Source organism: Gymnoscopelus braueri (genome assembly GCF_963280865.1).
Source record: "Gymnoscopelus braueri genome assembly, chromosome: 21".
NCBI lineage: Eukaryota > Metazoa > Chordata > Actinopteri > Myctophiformes > Myctophidae > Gymnoscopelus > Gymnoscopelus braueri.
In genome coordinates, this window is record NC_137623.1 from 31,036,943 (window position 1) to 31,058,198 (window position 21,256).

The 21,256-nt window shown below is 46.2% G+C and overlaps 1 protein-coding gene across 1 annotated transcript in view; it reads left to right on the top strand.

Annotated features, from left to right (window-relative positions):
* The window catches only part of mpp7a (MAGUK p55 scaffold protein 7a), a 160,535-nt gene extending 143,010 nt beyond the window's left edge, over positions 1-17,525 (top strand). Inside the window, exons 14-17 of the mRNA XM_080417489.1 lie at positions 3,105-3,198; positions 6,757-6,865; positions 8,502-8,645; positions 15,158-17,525. Of these exons, the coding sequence (XP_080273615.1) occupies positions 3,105-3,198; positions 6,757-6,865; positions 8,502-8,645; positions 15,158-15,337 (527 nt within the window). The 3' untranslated portion in view covers positions 15,338-17,525. The remainder of the gene's footprint in view (positions 1-3,104; positions 3,199-6,756; positions 6,866-8,501; positions 8,646-15,157) is intronic.
* The last annotated feature ends 3,731 nt before the right edge of the window (positions 17,526-21,256 follow it).

Here is a 21,256-nt window from a genome sequence, read left to right on the forward strand (position 1 = left end):
CATATATGAACATACTGTATTTGTCAAAGTCTCTCTCTCTCTCTGCCTTTTTGACTGTACTTACTGTACGTGTGTGTGTGTGTGTGTGTGTGTGTGTGTGTGTGTGTGTGTGTGTGTGTGTGTGTGTGTGTGTGTGTGTGTGTGTGTGTGTGTGTGTGTGTGTGTGTGTGTGTGTGTGTGTGTGTGTGTGTGTGTGTGTGTGTGTGTGTGTGCAATGCTTTACGAGCAAGTGTGTTTTAGCCATTGTGTCCACTCTCTCCCAGACCAGAGTGGGTGGAATTGGGGGGGAGATGGGGGGCTTGCTGTGGTCAGTCTAGCTTGCGTCTGGGACCCTGCATATGTTTGCAATTCATTGGCCGCTGACTCTTAAAGGGAATAAAGTGACCATTTGGCTTCCTCCTCCCTGCATTAGGAGCCCAGACTGCCTGTAGGTAATCTGTTGTCAGGTGCTTATCCCACGACAAATGCCTGTACTTCGGATGACAGATACTCCTACGTGTGCGTCGATAAATTGTCGGCCTCTTTGTCATAGGGATAAGTTACTCTCTGCTGCGACTCTGGCCTGATCGTCTCGTTGCGAAGAATCCTCAAGCACGGCAGACTGTTCATGAGACCCATCTGCATTCTGCAGCGCAACGTAAAAGTACGGGACGGCCAGATCGAATGGCAATTGCACAGAGGCCAAATGCCCTCAGTGAGTTTTTAGCAGCAAATCAAAATAATCGCTCTCGGTGAAGGATGTTTAGGCTGTTTTGTGCCAGCATTTTTTTGGTTGGGGGGGTGGGGGCACAAACACAGAGGGGGATGTCTGGCAGTGACTAATGCCCAACGCCGGCCCTGGGGCTCTCAAGGTCCCCTGAGCGAGTGGTTCTCCTCCTTTGTAATTGTCAACTTTTCACAGCCGTCGTGACAAGGCCCCGGTGATGGAGGGAACTGCGTTTTTCGACCTCCTGAAGACATGCCATCGCCCTGCCTCATGATCTGGCTCCATACCACTCGCACTCTCTCTCTCTGTCTTACTCCCTCTCTCCTTGCTGCTCCCCTTTTCCCCTCTTTCCTCTCTCCTTTCCTCCTTTTTCCCCCGTCTCCTCCCTTTACTCTAAGGACCAAATGACAGCTTGCCACGGTCCTGAGCGCCGTCCAACATCACCACTTTTAACTAGGCTGTCCCCGGCGTTGCCAACCGTTTTGAGTTCTCGAGCAATTCCGAGACGTCCCAAAAAGCCAACAATGTTGGGCCGTATGAATCTGCGTGATTTATGCCCGTTTAAGCAGGGCACCAGAGTAATTGCACATTTACCGTTCCAGGGCCGGGATGAGGCTGCGACAAGGAACAAGGGAGGGAAAATAAGCGAGCTGCGGATATTAATTGCCATGTTTGTTACACGCCGCACGGCGTAATGGATGTGTCCTCGCCGACGTCTGACACTTGAAAATGTCCCTGGTATTAAAATGCCATTGGCCGGGCCTTTTTTTTCTTCTTCCTTTCCCTTTTTTTCGGGGTTTCCACAAGGCCCGTTAATTGTTCACAAATGTGACCCATGATGCTGTGTTTAATATGGCCCAGACACACAGACAGATTGTGACCCATATAGAAGACGTATGGCACAAGTCCTGGCCCTCCTTGAGAGGAAAGAGACTCGGAAAGTATCTCTCCTCTCCATTTCTTTTTCTTTTTTTAGTCTTTGATTACTGCCAACAGACAGATGGATATGTTTAACACTTGCTGTTGTTTCGGATTAAGGCCGAAAGCGTTACACCCCCCCCCCCCCCCCCTTTTGTTAATTTGAAAAACGGAGCTCCGGAGACCACCAGCTTGTGGCCCCGGTTAAGCTTTGGGGTTTTTTATTTTATTTTATTTTTTTCTTCCTCCCCCTTGTCGCTGTAAAATGTAAACCAGCCGTCTAAGTAACACAAGCAGCGTTGCAAGAAGCCATTAGAGTGTGGGGTTAAACATTTTGATTCCTGTCCAGGCTTACTGATATTTTCCATGATTTGGAAATGAATGGATGCAGATTCTTTTGTTGCACTGTAATTTTGTGAGCTACAAAACAGATGCCAAAATAACGCATGGTGTGCGCTGTTGGTCTGTGCCGGGTAATGGGCATTACACATTTCTGATTGTGAGGCATAAGTATATGTTTTCTAAAGACATGGCTGCTTTTCCGGAGGGGTACCTTTTGCCAGAGCCGTTGATAAAATCAAATCAACCCTCTTCAGCAGGCAGGCTCACTCCATGACACGACGTGTGTGTTGTACTTCAACCCCACCAGTCAGCCTCACATTTAAACAGAAAGTCAAAGACTCTGTATGGGAAAAAAGGACATTTGTCCTTCTGTGAGGTCACAGCTGTGGCACGCGCCGTCGAAAAGGAATAAAGCCAAGAAAAAACCCCGGTAAAAAAACAACAACTTGGCAGTTGTGGTTGTAGGAGCAGTGATAAAAGTTTTAATGGTTTGTTTTGGAGCTTGCTGGAACGTGCGGACAATTTGTCTGAGAGGCGCACTCCGCTCACCTCCGACCTCTGTAGCACTCTGGAAACGAGCAGTGGCGCAAGTCGACCCCGCGACCTCTGCAAATTCGCCGGAGCCGTCCTCTCGCGCTTCCTCCACGTGTCGCGCAACTCCCACCACAACCACCACCCCCCCCTACCCCGCTTTCCCCTGTTTAACGGCACGGGTTTATAGCCAAGTAAATGTTGGGACTTGATGTTAATGAGAGCTCCCAAACTCAATTACCTTGCAGCAGCGAACATTGGTGGCTAACGCTACAAGCTTCTGTTTCTATGGGGCACCACGGCTACGTTACAGAAGCCAAATTTAATAAGCTACAGTAAACCACGACTGCATGTCAGTTAAGTGTCTGAGTTTAGTGGCAGAGCGCTACAGGTTGTGTATTTTATAGTGCTGTTACACAATCATATATACAAGGGTTGGCATGGCGCAGCGTGCTGCGATTCAGACTTACTGCAATGTTAATAAGGGCCTCCGTTCAAATGCTCTGCCCCAACGTTGAGTCAGACAGTCTGGGTTTGAGGTAATCACTCTCTCTCTCCCTTCCCCCCGCTCTCTCTCCCACTCTCACTCTCACTCTCTCTCTCTCAGACACCAGTCGAGCCAAGAAGAGCCAGGAGACTGATGGTATTGAGTACTACTTCATCTCCAAACATCTCTTCGAGACGGATATCCATAACAACAAGTAGGCACAGCTCCCCCCAAAATACCAGTAAACAGATTGTAATTTTCGGAAAAAAGAAAAGAAGAAAAGAAAAACATTCAAGACCTGTATCTATGTTAGGCACAGTGCTAGCGTTTAAAAAAAAATGTTCTCTGATCTCTGTGAACTCCCACTTAAACCCTACACATACAGTAGTTGGCCGTATTCACAAGGGCTCTATGCTTTTTATTTTTGAATGTTAGCCCCAGAATAGGGATGCCTAGGGATCAAGCGGTTAAGCATGTGTGGGAATCAAGTGCAACCTGTTCTCTGCCATGTCCTTCGGCCACTAGAGGCAGTGTACCAGTCCGAGCTGCAGACATACAGTATGCTACCACTATGAAACAGCCCTCTCCTCTCCATCTGTGTGCTCCAGACATCCATCTGCGTAACCGAGTGTGAGTTAGTGTTGACAGGGCGGGGGCCTGCATTGGTAACGGATCTCCTGACACCGGCCTCAAGGTCTCTCTGGTCTCTCCCCGCCTGTCTCAGCTTCCAAACAACCCTCAGCCGTCCGCTCTTAGTCTGGCCTCCTGTAGCCGCCACCAACCACCTCCGACAGCCACACCGCAGCCCGCCTCGGCATCCGCGGTCGCCAGAATGAAACGCAAATCGTAATGGACATAAAAGTGATGGATGCCTTTCGGCGATTCTCACACAAGCGGGAGAGCCGGGGAGGATGCATATACTGTACATGCAAAGCATTTACATTTACACAAACAAGCACAACAGGAAGCCTGTGGCACTGAGAGAGTGTGTGGCGTGTCAAAGCATGCAGCAATGGGGTGGGGGGGGTTGAGCGTAGATGTATATTTAGACCCTGTTGTGGTGCGGGTCGAGACATGCGAGGTTTTTCAGGGAGTCGGTGAGGGTGAGCTGCATGGGCTGTGATGTGGCCCGACGCGTGGGAAACTACGCCGAAAATTACAAGGCAGTCCCGAGGAGCGAGATGGCCCTGTTTGCGTTATGCCTCGTTGCGTGAACCAGAAACAATGCAGTCCGCACCAAAAGGCCAAACTAAAAAAAACTACAAAAAAGAAAATGTTGTGGTATCCAAGCACAGAAGATGATAATGACTTTCAGAAGAAGATGGAACTACACGTAGTGAGGGTGTATTACTGCTGTTGCATTTCTCACAAAATGGAAAGCTGGTGCATTTTAGAGCTCTGTGGTGGTGTTAATGCCAAAGCTTATCTTTTGTCATTAAATTGTAATTTAGAGAAGCCTTTAAAGAACAAATATTGACATAGATAAACAAGCTCTTCCAGGCTCTGAATGGCTTTAAAAAATATATCTGCCATAATCTGCAGGATGTCTTTTAATCTATACTACAATCCGCAAACTGGCTGTACCAGGGAACGGACAAGTTGCATGTTAGGTTTCGCTTTTGGTTTGCATGATGCAGTAAGGTTTCGCTTTCGGTTTGCATGCTGCAGTTAGGTTTCGCTTTCGTTTTGCGCGTTGCCAAATCATGTGCGAGAAACAAGCACCGGTGTTGCAAGGAACGTCTACACACTCTTCTGTCTCCGTCTCCGATGTGCGGGCCAGGCTACTAGACGGTCGGGCCGACCTTCTAGTGTAGTACAAAGCTTGAAGGCAAGGCACCTGCCTACTCATCAGAGCATCAGGGGCATTCATCAAGGGGTATATCAAATCACACAGACACTCGACAGTATAGGCTCCAAAACTTGACAAAAAAAAAAATATTTTAGATTGGTTTAAACACAATTGTATTCTAAGAAGATAAACTGATTCATAAACTTAAACTTTATAAATTGCCAAATGGTTGGCAAATCTGAATTTGAAACCCTGGGACTTGGGAATGTTAGTCTTTTTAAACTTAAAGCACCTATAACATGTGGTGTTTGATCCAACAGAAAGAAGATGTGTATAAAGTACAATATATACAAATGTAGAAATGTAAACTGTATGGAATATCAAATCTGGAAGAAAAAAAATCAATCAATCCTTTTTTCAGCTTGCTCCAGATGCGGTGTGTTCCATTAGGATGATGATTGCTCAGAATTTGTAGAGGCGTAGCGAATAAATGGCAGAAAATCTTTCTTGGCACAATGAGTAGATCATATGGGTGATCTACTCTCTACTAGTTTATATGGGTAGATTTGTCTGAACCCACGTAATCCATGAAAAATATTTTTTGGTTGTAAATTAGAGGCCAAAACGTAAAGTTTGTTGAGAGACACCATCTTGCCAATCTGTACAATTTTTTTTTGTGGGTGAGATTTCCAACTTATCTGCCAAGAAACTGCAGCTGTTATGGTTTCTGAGACCCAGATACTTTTCGCGCAGAAGAATAATCCTAACAGATACAATTGGTTTTCAGCAGCTTTGCTCTGTATGGAACAGGTCCACGTGTGTGTGTGTGTGTGTGTGTGTGTGTGTGTGTGTGTGTGTGCGCGAGATGTCCGACTTTCCCAAGGGAAACCCTACTCTGTCTGGGTTAAAAATGGCACGTGTCCATACATTTAAGCTCCACATAGTCAAACCTCCTGCACCAGGATGCCCTCCTCTACAGTCTGTGTACCATCTCCTGTGACGACAAACAACCCAGCCCAGTGAGCTGCAGGGCATGAGATTTTAAATACAGGCTGTTGCAGCTGCTACTGTATGCTCTTAAATGAATTTCCCATAACCAAATATGAAAGTTGTTAGAGACTTAAAGCCTCTCTCTCTCTTTTTTTGAGAATGAGTAAAACTCAGGCAATTACTATAAAAAAAAAAAAACTCTACATGGCATCAAGCATACAGTAGCGAGGCAGTAGTTTGTCCAGCTCTCGTCATAAGCAGGCTGAAAGCAGAACACGGTCCTCTTGTTATGTTTAAATTCTTCCCACGTCGGTGCTCTGCGTGCTCGCCTAACTTTTTCTTTACTTTTCTTTCTTTCTTTCTTTGATTTGTGGTGAAATGAACACCGATGCCTTACGGCTGATTGGTGTGAAGGAGAGGAGATTATCTGGTTGGAAACATGTTTGTTTGCTCGTGTCACTCAATAGGCAGTTTTTTTTTTAACCCCCGGATTAGTGACGGAGGCTTTGACGTTCAAGTTTTCATTTTTTTTCTGGATACTTTGGAGCAAGCAGGTGTTACTGATTGAAAGGGTAACATAGGAGATTATATAAAAGCCGGCTTTGCCAGAACGTCTGGTTTTCGCGTTGCGCCAAAGAATGCTATCTTCAGATCTGTCAACGGTGGGGAGACTAATCTCCCCCCGTCGCCCGGTGGATCCGTCGGGGTTTTATGTCATTATTCTCTGAGCTGAATCTTAGGAGTGTGTGTGGACACAGACAGTAGAACAGATCAGGAGGAGCTTCTAACATAACTCCACTCGCTCATTAATCTCACATCACATGTTAATGTCCACCTACTTGTTGCAAAAGGACAGCAAGATTATCATTCAGATATAAGAGGGTCGCTGCACTTTCCTCTCTGTGGCTTTAGTATTTAGTCTTGTCCTGTCCTGTGTATCTGTCTCACCTCTTTCCCTCTCTCTCTCCATACACCTCTCACCTTTTCCCTCAGGTTCGTCGAGCATGGCGAGTACAAAGGGAACTACTACGGGACGAGCTTGGATGCCGTGCATTCCGTCCTTTCCAAGAACAAAGTGTGCCTATTGGACGTCCAGCCTCATGTAAGTGTCGAGCCCCTAACAACCCCCCCCCCCAACACACACCCTTTCCCTCCCTCCGCACCCCTCTATCCACACACCTCTGTCTACACCTATCTCATGAGCAGATCTCTCTCGCTCTCTCTCTTTTCACAGAGGTCCGTGGTCTTTCTTCGAGGCTTCGGCTGCTTACTGGGTTACCCAAAGCCGGGTTTTGCGGCAACATTTTTAGGGAGCAATTACAGCTAATTCCCTCTATTTGAAGATTTCCTCTTCGGTTTATGTGTCTGGGTGGTTGGTGGTGATCGGCCCTTACACAAGTGGCCGGCATGTCGCTGAGGGCCCCTGCAAAACCCTGCCTTGCTCTTCAGGGCCGGGCTCACGTACTGCCCCGTCTCTGCCCTGCAGGCTTTCCTCTGTTTGTTTTCCCTCAGTGGATAATGACACGCAGGCACAACTATACCATTATATAGATTAGCCTGGCATGTCCGCAAACCACCCTGACCCGAGTGCCACCGAGTATCGGCCGCTGGGGCCCCCGCTATGCCCAGCCCTAAGCGGGCGGTACCGTGCACTTGGAAGCACTTGCACACACGCGAGCCTGCTCATGTACTGTATACGCACGTTACATGTTCATGTGAATCAGAAATCGCTTGCATCCGCTGCTGCACTGTACATCTCCGGCCGAGTGCCTAGCTAGCTCATTCTCCAACATGACGCATGGATCAGATCAGCGGGCCTGTCGGTACCATGCGGCGGCTGAGCGATGTTGGCCCCATCCCATGCTGACTACGAGTGGGCCGATGAAAGCGATCTTCCTCACTATGCCTGATGGAGACGGATGGTCATCCCCATGAACCTACTCCTTGCTTGCACAGTGAGGGGTCAAACGTGGGAGCCTCGTCGCCAAACATTCAGCCTCTGCGGTTCACTGCATTCCCAAGATGCGATTAAATTCATACATACAGTACACGCGTTGAGGTTCCACGCCTGGATGCACGCAAACACTACATGCAACACACATGCACACAGACAGAACGCACACAGACAGTCACATGTGTCGTGCACACACAGTTTTTGTGCACACACACACACACACACACACACACACACACACACACACACACACACACACACACACACACACACACACACACACACACACACACACACACACGCACACACAGTGCTACGTGTGAAGCCAGCAGTGGCATGTCGTGCTGTCATCGCCGCAGATCAGCAAGCGTGAGTGAGGCACGGCAGATGTGTTCAAGACTGCCGCTGTGTTTGCTGGGTTCCCTCCTACTCCTGCTGTGAAGTGATGTTACCACAACCAACCACTACACAACCAGAGCATTGCATTGTTTATTCCTCTTGTATCACTTACTGAGCAGCAGTCAGTCCTCTTGTATCACTTACTGAGCAGCAGTCAGTCCGCTCATGCATGCAGTATGACGCTAGTCTAAACAAGCATCCACAAATACACTTCTTGTCCTTGCACATCTGCGACACCTCTGTTGCATATGCACATATTCAATTTGATAAAAGCAAAAGGAATAATCTTATTAGCCAATCATATTCCTAAAAAGTCATGTGATCTTGAAATATGAGATATGAATCGAAAGATATGCTTCTTCTCTCCTGTCTTGTGTCCATTCAGACGGTAAAGCACCTCCGTACAGCAGAGTTTAAACCCTACGTGGTGTTCGTGAAGCCTCCGCCCATCGAAAGACTGAGGGAGACCAGAAAGAACGCTAAAGTCATCTCAGGCAAAGACGACAAGGGGTCCGCCAAGCCATTCGCAGTAAGTCAACCTCTAGATCATACATGGGCAACTGGCGGCCCGGGGGCCACATGCGGCCCCCACTTAATGCAGGTTAATATCAGAATACTGATTTATCATTGATTTCAGCTGTTACAATTCCAAACATGCAAACATGACCCGCTTTAATTACTTCAGTCTATATTAGTAGCTTAATGACTAGTGTTAAAATTCTATTGTCTTTTTAATGTCTAATGTATTTGTATTTAAGTTCAACATAAGTATAACTAAATGCATTTGAAATAAAAAATATATATATACTTTTCAGGATTCCAATTGAAAAATAGCAAAAACAATCAGGATTCCAATTCAAAAGTAGCAAAAATAGCAGATCTACAAGCTCAAGCTCAAGTTTTGAGCTTGTAGATCGGCTGTTTTTGCTACTTTTGTGTGACATAGAAGGCGAAGTACGGCACTCATTTACGAAAAAAGTTAAAATGCAGCGATAAGAGGTTTCTGTACAGTATACTGTATGCAATGTGGCCCTCTGGAGTGAGTGTGGAAATATAGTGGCCCTCTCCATCATCAAAGTTGCCCACACCTGCTCTAGATGGATAATCACATTCATAGTAAGACTACCTGTAGACAGAAAATCACATTCATAGTAAGACTACCTTTAGACAGAAAATCACTTTCATAGTAAGACTACCTTTAGACATAAAATCACATTCACAGTAAGACTACCTGTAGACAGATAATCACATTCACAGTAAGACTACCTGTAGACAGATAATCACATTCATAGTAAGACTACCTTTAGACATAAAATCACATTCACAGTAAGACTACCTGTAGACAGAAAATCACATTCATAGTAAGACTACCTGTAGACAGAAAATCACATTCACAGTAAGACTACCTGTAGACAGAAAATCACTTTCACAGTAAGACTACCTGTAGACAGAAAATCACTTTCACAGTAAGACTACCTGTAGACAGAAAATCACTTTCACTGTAAAGGTCAATATATGCTTTGGCGACAAGTGCTGAACGACACTTACACTACTCACAGCTTTCTGAGTTTTGAGTATTCATACTGTGTAAGACCGACAGCGTTGCCAGAAAATATAAAGTGAATGTGGTCTCATGCATCTCTGCGGTAACAGAGCTTATTTCATCTTCCCAACCAATCACAGTATGATTTTATGAAGGGTCTGCGACCATTTATTTGTACTCCACAACATATTTGTATTGTTTTGATGTAACCTTCGCCATACGACGCATCATACGACACTTGTCGCGCAAAGCATAAATTGACCTTACATTACCTGTAGACAAAAAATCTGAATTGGTGTAGTATGCAGTAGTGTATGCAATCTGTTTTGGCTAATCTCACTCATCGTGCCCGATGGGTGGGGTTTGTAATGCAGAACAATTAAGTGTCAAATAAAGACCATCACAAGAAAGTCACAGATTAGTGTGTTGTGATTGACCTGATGGATACAGTATGTATATCTGTCCTAATACCTCACCCTTCTGAAACTGCAAGCAGGATAAAATAAACCACAAACAATTACTGTATTTACTTTATTATTAAGTATTCAAAAGAATATTATGTTTTGAAAAACTAATTGCATTAGGGGTACATATACATATACATACCGGTAGCTACTGTAATCGGTTAGTGCATTGATGATGATGACCATAATAAAGTTCAGTATTCCACCACATTAGCTGCCGGTTTTTCAAATCACAGAGATGCCTCAATATTATAGTCTAATATTGAGCATGGACTGCATTTCAGATCAAAAGAGATTAGGTTGATCTGGAGCGTTTTGGACCTTTTCATATACTGTATAAGGGGCATGTATTCCTTCCCAGTGTTTAAATGTTAGTCAGAATGATGTTCCTGTATATCTGCTTTCCTTTCTGAACACATCCTTCACTTTAGAAGTCTTTGACCTGACATGAAGGACATGGATGGTGAATCCAGCTGGAGTTAGATTATGTGATGGCGCTATAGGGACATGTGGCTTTACTCCTGTTTAACGGGTTAGCAGAGCAAGAAATAACAGAAACGTTATCTGGGCACTGTGTGTGTGTGTGTGTGTGAGTGTGTGTGAGAGATGAGGTCATCACCCACACACCTTTCTGCTGTCCCCGTGGGGGCCCAGATGAAACCAATTAGCCGGTTCGCGTTCCCGCTGCGCTGGTGCCCTCAGTCTGTGGAAGGATTGGATGATGGTTTTCCCAGCCCCAACGGGCCCACCGCTCATTCGGGCCGCTCGCGTGCCTCTCCCCCCTTCCGCAGGACCAGGTTCGGGCCAAGTCTCAGGTCACCGACACGCCAAGGGATGGATGACACAACGAAGAAGCTGCCGTGAGGCGAGAAGAAGAAAAAAAGAACCGAGAGAGAGGGAGAGAGACCTGGCTGTGAAAGTGATGGAAACTCACAGCGAGCCAGTGTTGAAGGGAAGAAGGTGGGGGGGGGTACAGGCAGAGGGGGTGATGGGGTGTGAAGGGGGTGCAGGTGCAGGTGCAGCACCGCGGGGGGGCGTCACGGCTCTCGTAGCACCTCGCGCTACCTCCTCCAGCCCGCACGCTCTCTGGGTTTCATCTGAATCGCATCACTACCCCCCCCACCCTAAACGTATGTCTGCTCTGCTCTGTCACATGAGGTGTTACCATCCACACTCACACACACACACACACACACACACACAAACACACACACACACTGTGCAGAGCAGAGCACGAGAAAGTCGGCAGGGTCATTGTTGAAAGGTCAACTCTAACTCGGAACATCCCTCGGTCCTCCGCTGCCTTCCTTGCCACATCACGTCACAGAGGTTCAACAGTGTTTTAAAGCCTCCCTGTCAAACGCCTACTGTGAGACTGTTGCATAGCGTATATCACAAAGTCGGCTCACATTTTCATAAGAATCTGCGAGCCCGGCCAAGGTTCTCAGCTCGGAAGGTCAGAAGTGGGTCTGATGGTGACGGGGCTGCTCTAGTTTTCAGCGTGAGTCCACCTCGGGTTCATCGGGTCAAAGTATCAGTCGAATACCTTTTTTTTTAAAGATTTAAATAAATATTTATTAAACTTTGCATGTTTTCGTTTGTAGCCCTTTTAAAGTCAACAAGTCATCAAAATACTTCCAGCTAAACTTTATAAAGATTTTAACATTTAACGTTTGATGTCAGAATCCATCAGGGGGCCTCCTTGTTGCACAGAACACCCTCCGTTGTAACAAACGGGGACGGCGCTGGCGCATGAAATGCCCTGATGTTGGCCACGTATTAGATTCTAGCAGTCTCTCAGGTAGTGCAACACAAGCATGCCTCTGTACAGCCATCTGACAGAGAGGCGTGTTTCCAGCCAGGTAACCCACTCTACGCCGTGTAAATGTTAGTGGATGCCGACAGGGCCTTAAGCCCACCAGCTATTTGCCTGTAGAGGAGCTGAAAGAGAAGCCCTTGTTTTGGTGAGATGCCTCAGATGTATTTCACCCCACAACGCCAGCTGCATTTCTCTCAGGAGAGGCAGAGGTCTGCTTTAATGATAAAAGGGCCTATGAACAGTCCTCGTATTGTTTTAGCAGAGCAGTCCAACGTCTTGGCCTGCGCCTGTTGTTAGAGCCATGGAGTATTTCAGACTCTGTTTAAAAAAAAAAAGTGGAACCAGGCTGATGCAACACACTCTCAGGTCATTCTATGCAAGCCGCTGAAACCGCCAAGATATTGTAGTTTTGGAGACTGCATCGACTGATGTGAAATTAAATGAAATGAAATGGACTCCCAAGCCAAGCAGGCAGGGACGTATATTTTATTCTCTGGAAAAGAATAAAAACCGTGGACCTTTTGCCGAACCAGATCCGTTCCGTTTTTTGTTATACTTTATCATTTTAATACAGAGGGCAGGTGCATTTTATTGGGATCAATAAAAGCAGATTTTTCCGTTGAGCGCCTGGCGTGGTGAAGAGGCTGCAGGGCTCCTGCTGCTGCTGGGCCAAAGGTTGACGAGATAATACCCGAGGCTAACGCTCTCCCTGCTGCCTGTCCCACTGCCATTAACATACGTGTCGCTTCTCAGCTGTTCTCTCATTGTGTCACCCTCTCAGTTTCACATTAATATACTTTCTATAACTTCATTTCTCTCTTTCCGTGTATTCATCTCAACTAACCTTTTTATTGCACTTTCATTATGCAATGCTCTTATTTTTGACTGTCTCTTTTTTCTTCCTCACTTATTTTAATGGAACAGTACATAGAACAATGCACGCACAACACTTAACGTATAGGAATCAACGAGCACATTATTGAGACCCAATGTGTATACAAAGCAAGCTCAGTAACCAGTCATCTTGAAATGAGACTAAAGTATGTTATTTATGTTTTTCTTCAAGATTCGTCATGAAAAATGTAAACCTTGCTGGCTTTCATTTTCTATCGAGCATTTAAGGGGATTTTGTGTAGTGTGACGGATGGGCCCAGTTTGCCTCATTCCTGCATGCTGTGTGACGCGATGTCGATGCTGAAACGATTATCGTTCAGAATCAGACCTGACTTATTCTCTTTTCACTCCATTCTCTGATTCTCTTTCCACCTCCCCCACCCCCAACTCGCTGACCCCTGCTTGGCTTCTGTCTGTGATTCATGCTCTTTCACCTGGCATGGCCTAGCTACGCACACAGACGGCGACGCAGCCCTTACCGGTACACATGGAAACAGCACACACACAACAGTACACAAGAGTCCGCAATGGTTTTCGCGCTTGCGCCGCTGCCAGGACAGGTCTGGGGTACTTCTTCGTTCGTTGCCTTTGGCTGGAGGACAGAGTGGTCATCTGCTGGTCGCGCTCCAACCATACACAGGGGGAAAGTCCTGCGAGGACAGATCACAGAGAGAATATAGGCCTACGGTGGAGCGATTTCCTCCCCAGACCAACAAACCCCTCCGTCCTCCCTCGGACCCTCTTTTCATCTCCATCCGTCTTTCTCTCTCATCCTCGGAGACAGGGGCTGATAAAACCATCATGTTCCGCTCACAAAAGACAATCGAGCGTGAGATGGCGTGGGCAGGTTTGTGTTACTGCCTGCGAGGTCGATCCAATACGTACTGCGGCGGCCAAACCGAAAGGAGAGTTTAGAACGTGTCACTGCAAGCGAGGGCTTTATATTTAGCCACGGGGCTAATCCGATATGAGGCGGGAAACCGCAAAAAAAAGTTCTGAAGTAACTCCTGGCTAGGCGCAACGTCTCTAAAAGGCGAGTCGTTTAAGAGTTTTCAATTTTAATGAGGCTGTGTTTAAGTGCACAGTATGCACGCACACACTTCACCGTATCTACACTCGTGTGAGGTTTTGAGAGAGCACACTGTGAGCTAATTCTTGTGTGTCCGTGAACGTTTGAGTTTGGCGTATGAATGTGCATTTGTGTGTGTATTTATAATTGTGTGTTTGGCAGGGTGAGTCAATATAAAACCATATCTATCCGGAGATCTAAAGTTGAGTGTTCCCAGTAAAAACAAGCAGCTAAATCAGTGCAGTCACTTTAGCTGTATGCCATGCGGTGCATCTAGAGGGCAGAACCAACCAGGGCCCACAGAGCAGAACCGGCCTCAACCAGAATGCCCCAGTTGGACCACCGTAGATACTTACCTGGGCACAGGCACGTTTCAGAAGACATTTCAGTAGCTGAGAATACAGCAGCAAGTAACAAATTTAAGAAGTGCGAATGGGTGAACTTTGTGTTTAAAGGCCTTTCAGGCATTTGTGTCCTCAGTGCAAGTGAAAACCTACATGTACTTGTATGTTCCAGAATTGGAACTGCCTCTGTCTCTGGTAGCAGCCAGATGTATGGGAGACCACGAGATGTTGCACGACAAATTCCCATGGCACGAGCTTCCATGTCCAATACCGAACGGGGCGTTTGTCCACAAGCTGTCATTGCCCCATCACACATTTAAAAGCCAGACTGGCATGCATCAATTATGTATAGTTCTCATGTCGTGTCTAACTTTTGTCAATTATGGCGATGTTTTGTCATATACTTATTTTGAGCTTATTTTATTTTTCTTGCGAATCGGACAGCCGCATGTATTCAGCGGAGGAAATTATGAAAATTCCTTGAGGTCAGGTTGTCCTATGAGGGTTTTGTGCGTGGTCTGTGTCAGTGTTTGTATGTGGGTACAGTGACCTTGGGTGGTTATAAAGGGCTCTGTTATGGGACATGTTATGTTTATTTGTGTGTTTACAGCCATGCAATTTATGTTTACAGTATATGAATTTATCTCCCGTCTTGTTTGCTCGTGAGCTATATTTGCTGTTTGTGACACATAAATGTTAACAGAGATTTTCTGTTTTGCCTTCTCTGCCTTGCCCCTCTTTGGGCCCTATTCTGCCCTCTTCACACAACTTGGTCTTTTTCTGTTTTGTCTCCATGATCTGTCTTCCTCTCTGTTCTAGGTTTTTGGATCAAATAGATGTGAACGATTAAACTAACTTTTGTACCCTTTTCCTCTATTCCCATTCCCATTGTTTTTCCTCTCGCCCAGGAGGAAGACTTTCAGGACATGCTCAATTCCGCCCAGCAGATGGAGAGCCATTACGGACACCTGTTTGAGAAAGTCATCGTCAACGACGACCTGGTGGCGGCCTTCAGCGAGTTGCGTCTGACGCTGAAGAAGGTGGAGACGGAGACGCACTGGGTTCCCGTCAGTTGGATGCACTCCTGAGACTCACATGAATGCAACAGGACTACAGATAGAGGGATGGGGAAAAAGGGAAGGACTTTGATAAAAGTAGGCAGGGCTTTCTTTTTTATGTGACGAAGGGATGACGGGGATACAACTGGACAGCGCCGGCACTGCATGGTCACTGTCCCCGGACCGGACAGGGCCCAACCTGAGCCTTCGTCTTGATCTAGGTCGATTAAGACCTGGATCTGGATGTCCTGAGTCTACACCTGGATCTCTTGGATCAATGCTTAGGACCTCTGCGGATGGCTGTTGACTGTAGTGTGGCCTGTGTCTGCAATACTGTGGGTGATAGGGTGTGGCCTGAGCCTTTTGCTTGGTTTTGAGCTCTTCTGTCCAGACCAGCCTCTTTGTGGAACCAGACCGGACTGTCTGGTTCTCAGGACCCGGCAGCCAGCACATCAGAGAGCCTGCCAATCGGTGGCATGCCAGCACTGGACTCCTTCCTTAGTGTGTGTAGAACATTAGGTCATTAGAAAACCAAAGGGATTGAGATTATTTTTCTTGGGGATGGACAGTTGACATGCATATGTCTGTAAAGAACTCAGCCTTGCAGGAGAACTGAGGAGAAGAGAGAAAACAAATATAACAACAAAAATGTTTTGCCTTCCGTCTTTAATAAACGCTTCTAAAAATGCTTCCGCGGACTGTTGCTCCCCAACGTCCAAGCAAACATCATCAGGTACACTTGGGAATACAAGGGAAAGAGGTGTAGTTTTATTTAAGAGAAATTAATATATTTTAATAGTTTTTTTCAGCTGTTCTTTTGCATACCGTTTTATACGCATATCTCGACCGTCGTCTGTAGCACTCTGTGAACCCATCTCTCATTTTTGATGAGGGTCCAAAGTCGGCAGCCTGTTTTTGAATTCATCACCCGGTCCAGTTTTTGTTTTCGTTTTGTTTTCCCCATTTCACAGAGGTGCTTTAAATTCCATTGAGGAGCTGATCAAGACACTAGCCGCCCTTCATGTGGCGGTGACCGGAATTGTGAGTTTGTAGATTAGATGTCCTTCATTGTCCACAAGGGAAAATCATTTTGCTCAGGTCAATACAGAGTAGACAAGACGATAGGTAAATACACCACAGCTAAAAGACACCACAATAAAAGACTGAAATTTTTATGTTATAAAATATATATCTAATTTAAAAGGGGTTTTAAAAGAAAAGCAATGTCTCCACACTCTTGAAATGTGCATACTAATGTTTGCATGTGCATGCACGTGAGCAGCTGTTGGAAGAAAATGTTCCCAATCATGTTTCATTAGGGCGGAGTCTTTGTGGCCTGAACAAGGGCCCTAATAGGCTCATAGCCCACTTGAATATTCATAATTAGTTACTAAGTAGCCACTTCTGACTCAATAAGACCTGTGTTACATAGAATAGAGATTAGGAGTCCATAGTTATTTGGTTGTCACCCCCATTTCCTGTTCTAACTCACACTTTATTTTTGCTCTATCTTTTGGGTTTTCTATAGTAGAGAGAGCTTAATGTTGAAGAATGACACATTTAGCCTTCTTCACTAGCGCTATCAGTATCTCCCTATTAATTCTAGACAAGGATTGTTTCCACGCTGCTATATCTATGCTGTCATGTTCAGGGGATAATCCGGTGCTTTTAACACATGCATGTCATTTACTTGATCGTTAATACTTTAAGGCCCCTCTATCATAAATCTGTATTTATATGTTGTCTGTTAGCTATGCGTCTTCAGCTCAGGTCTAAGCTCTGGGAGCTTTGCACTGTGCATATTTTTAGCCACCTCCCCATGTATAATTAATTTACCATCCAGTCTTTTTGTTTCATTTTTGTTCATTATCAAAGGGATAATACAACTGCTTTCGCTCCAGTTTTTATAGACCGTAAAAAGCACTATTGAAGCCTACTACAGTCACTGGCTTTATAGTGTATTTTTTATTACTATGCCACTAAAGTATCATGTATTAATATGTACTGTAGCTCAGCTTTAGATTAACTTTAATCTTTATTTTATTTGTTCATATCTTTTTATTTTTGCTCTTGGTAAATTGTATTACTGCTCAAAATCAGAGGTTTACAGTGTGTGCAGAAATATTTTACTGTACATTAAATATTGTATATGAGGCGAGTTGTATGAGTTCCATATTTTGACAGCTCTACATTTTATATTAAAAAATATTTGACTAAACCTGTTTTCATGTTGTTTCTATAAGGCACACTGGTTTGCAACTGGTGATCCACATTACTCAGGATCTTAACGCAAACTCCACATACTCAGAAAAGACTGTTGTCCTTCGAAAGATGGAACCATTGGCGTGATATCAGACTATTCGGTAAGTTAAATGGGCCTAGACCCTAGTGCCCTTGGGTACCATTCACATGCATTTAACTCGGTTTGAGGGAGAAACGGCTGCTTTCTCCTCCGCCCCGCAGAGGCCCACTGCTGCATGCACAGTTGTACAAATACAACCGACACCTTTTGTCTTTTGTATGACAGCACTGAAGAGCAGTAAATGTCAATCGCTGATTGTTTATCTCACCCATGGCCCATTACTGTTCATCAGTGAGTTGGACATTTTTTACTGAGCGAGATTCTGTTTAAATTGTTCTCCGTATGATCTGGTTGGGTGGAAGACACTCGGGAGCCCTTGGAGTGGGGCTACAGAGGCGATGGCCGGCATCCATCCAGTGTACACTGAAACATTCAAAGCAGTGTGGCCCAATTAAACCCCGGTATCTCACGGAATTGGGCCAAATGACTAAGTCAGATGTTATTTCTTTTTTAAGGTACCTTAAAAAACGTGTTTTTATTTTTTGCTTTTTAGGGGGTGGGTGGATTGGTGAAGTCCTGCCGCAGTTGGAAGGGGAGGGGGGAGGTTTGAAGAAGTCTTACCTGCAGCCAGTGAGTGGCCGGCTGGGGGATTCAACAGACCCCTTGGTTGATGACGTTCCAAAACAAATCCCCCACCCGTCCAAATCAGGTCACCTAAACCTTCAGATTTCCTCTTTTCCACAGAGCTCACTTTGATGGCTACGCAGAGCAGGCTTCTTCTTTTTTTTTACAGCCGAGGCGGGGTGGGAGGCGGAGGGGAGAGACGGGGAGGTGACGGGGGGAGGTCATGCAGAGGTAATGGCTCTCGCGTTCGGCCGAAGGGGGAGGAATCGCAGTTTTGCAGGTCTCTCTCTCTCTCTCTCTCTCTCTCTCTATTCTCACCCTCTTTCCTAATTTGGATTATGGAATCATGGGGGAGGGAGGGTTAAAAAGGCAGAGCAGGAGTCATGGTAAGTACAGGGACACAGGGGCTCTGGCCCATCGTGCCCTGCTCTGAACTAATGCAGACGAGGTGAGTAAAAGTGACTAAGAGAAGCCGGCCTGGTTTTAGCTTCCAAAAACCATCAAGCTCAATGATCCGTGTTTAACACAAGAAAAACAACTGGTGGTGTCAAAAGTGATGGGGGAGCGCTTGCGTCAGCCCAGAGCCCGTGTTTTTCATGCGCTTGCGAGTGAGGAGGACAGAAACACATGTTCGCAGATTAGGTTTCCCCCCACAGTGCCACAGACGATGAAGAGCTAAGAAAGACGAGGAGACAGAGAGCCGCGCGTTCACTGAAGCCAGGAATCAGTCACATGTACAGAGCTTATTTAGATGAGTGATGACGTGACTGTGACAAATTATGTGTGCATGTTGTGTGGCTGTGGCTCTGTGTCTGTGTGTGTGTGTGTGTGTGTGCATGCACTGTGCATATGCATGTATGTATGGTCGCATCAGCAGAAGAAAAAACGGAATATATTTCTTGCACTAAATAGCGGTGCCCCGAGTACTAGACGAGAAGAGCTGCTCACATAAATCTCCATTTAAAAGTCTATAAAAGTCTCGAGTGCCTCTAGCCTCTGACTGATTTAAGATAACAAATCTCCCTCTTCCTCTCTCGCCGTCATTCCTAGAAGAAGTCATTCCTAAGCTGCCGTGTGAGGCGAGGCCTCGCCGTGGTTTCCACCCGGTTCTGACATGAACATTAGAGCTCACCGAATCAAAGAGACGCTTTCTCTTCGCTTCCCCTCTCTCTGTCCCGTCGACCATAATACTTTAACAGGACGAGGTTTAGGAATCCGAGGATTTATAGTAAGAGATGTTGTGCTTTTATCTTCGATATCCCTGAGATTAATGTTTGCCCCCGTTGGACCGCAGTAGGTTCTCATGAATCGCTCTCCTTGTTGGAGGATTTTTTTTTCACGTATTTATTTTCATGTCCATAAATCCATGTATTAACAGAGCCTTTGTTTTGGGGGAGAAGGCCAGGGCCAGACGAGTAGGGCGGACGGGACTGGGGGGGGGGGGGGGGTCTCAGGAGACGTGCGGTACAGGGGATTAAGTTGTGGAAAATCAGACAGCACTGTCCCATCCAAGGCCAAGCGACATGTCACAGACGTTCCTACAGTACATCCCGCCCCACCCCCCAATCTTCCCGATGCTTTTCGGAAACCATTCCGAGCAAAAAAAATGACTCAGAAGACTGCCCTCATGATGTACACTACAATCGTTTTGATTTACGGAGCTAAATCATGATGTCTGGGATAATATCCTGAACCGGCTCTCAACGTGATAAGCCCTGCCTCCGCAACATGACAAACTGTACATCATGTGCACCGGAAAAGGGAGGGAGGTAAGGTATGAGGGCACTCGAGCTCCTGCTGACATCCGATCTTCTTCATATAAGGTCCTCTTGAAAGAGCCGTTCTCTCCAAGTTTCTCATAACCCTCTCTCTGTCTCTCAATATCTCTCCCTGTGTCTCCCCCGCTGTGGCTCTCTCCCCCTCTCTCTGTCTTGTTAACGAGTCCTACCTTTGCCCATGCAAGCCTTTCATGTGGCACACTGGTCCACCACCGCAGCGGGAGCCTTATGGGAGCCAGCCAGCCGGCCATGCTGCTGTTATCCTCATCCCCGTTAAATGCCCCTGACCGTAGGGAGATGGACTGGAGACCGACGATGCTTTGCGCCGGGTAGCTTCCGCCCACCCTGTCTCCTCTGCTCTAATTAGCCTCCGCCATTACCTCATGTCTGTAGGCAAAAGGTCTGCCGGGCCCGTTACCTTGAGCTGTATTTCCCAATTATGGGGCTCCTGGGAACCTGGTGGCTGGGGATCTAAGGAGTGAAACTGGGGATGCCCTTCATTCTTCCTCGGTCTGAGAATGGCGTTTCACCCTCGATGAGTGTGTAGAAATCATAACAACAGGCTCCCTCTAATAACCGTAGCATGGTGGGTCATTAATGTAGGGTAGCGTATGTATACACTGCCTGCTGTGGCGGTCCGGCTTAACTCAGGTATGTGTGTGTGTTTGAAAGTGAGGCCGAGGGGGTAAAAAGTTAAGTCGGAGGGTCCTTGGCTGTGGAAATTCCTCTGACGTGTTGGAGCTAAAGCAGGGTATGAGGGCGAGGAGGTTGCGTGCAGTCATTGACTGTGTTTGGGGAGTACCGAGCTGTCCACCTGTATTTTCTTAAACTTTTGCCATGGCCTTCCCCCTGAGCCTCATTGCCCTTTATCGAACCACTTTTAATTACACGTCGCCGGACTGTCATGTTTAAGGTGAGAGAGCTGTGGAGGTCGCAACCTTCGTTGTGTGCATTCCAGAGTCTCTGCGGTCCGTGACTTCCCCTGGTTTTGACTCGTGACTTGACAAGCGAAAGGAGGAAAAACTATAACATAACCTTTTTCAAAATGTTGCTGTTTTAAAGGCGTTGCTCACAGCTGATTTCACTCACTCACTGACAATTTAATTCCCGCGCAGGGTATAGCCTGAATGTACGACTTGCTAAAATGCAGTACATGCAAATGTAAGTCATAAAACAGTGATTCGCCATCATCCAGCCACGCACAACTCCAATGGAATGCACAGGAGAATCCAGCTGGGGTAGGAG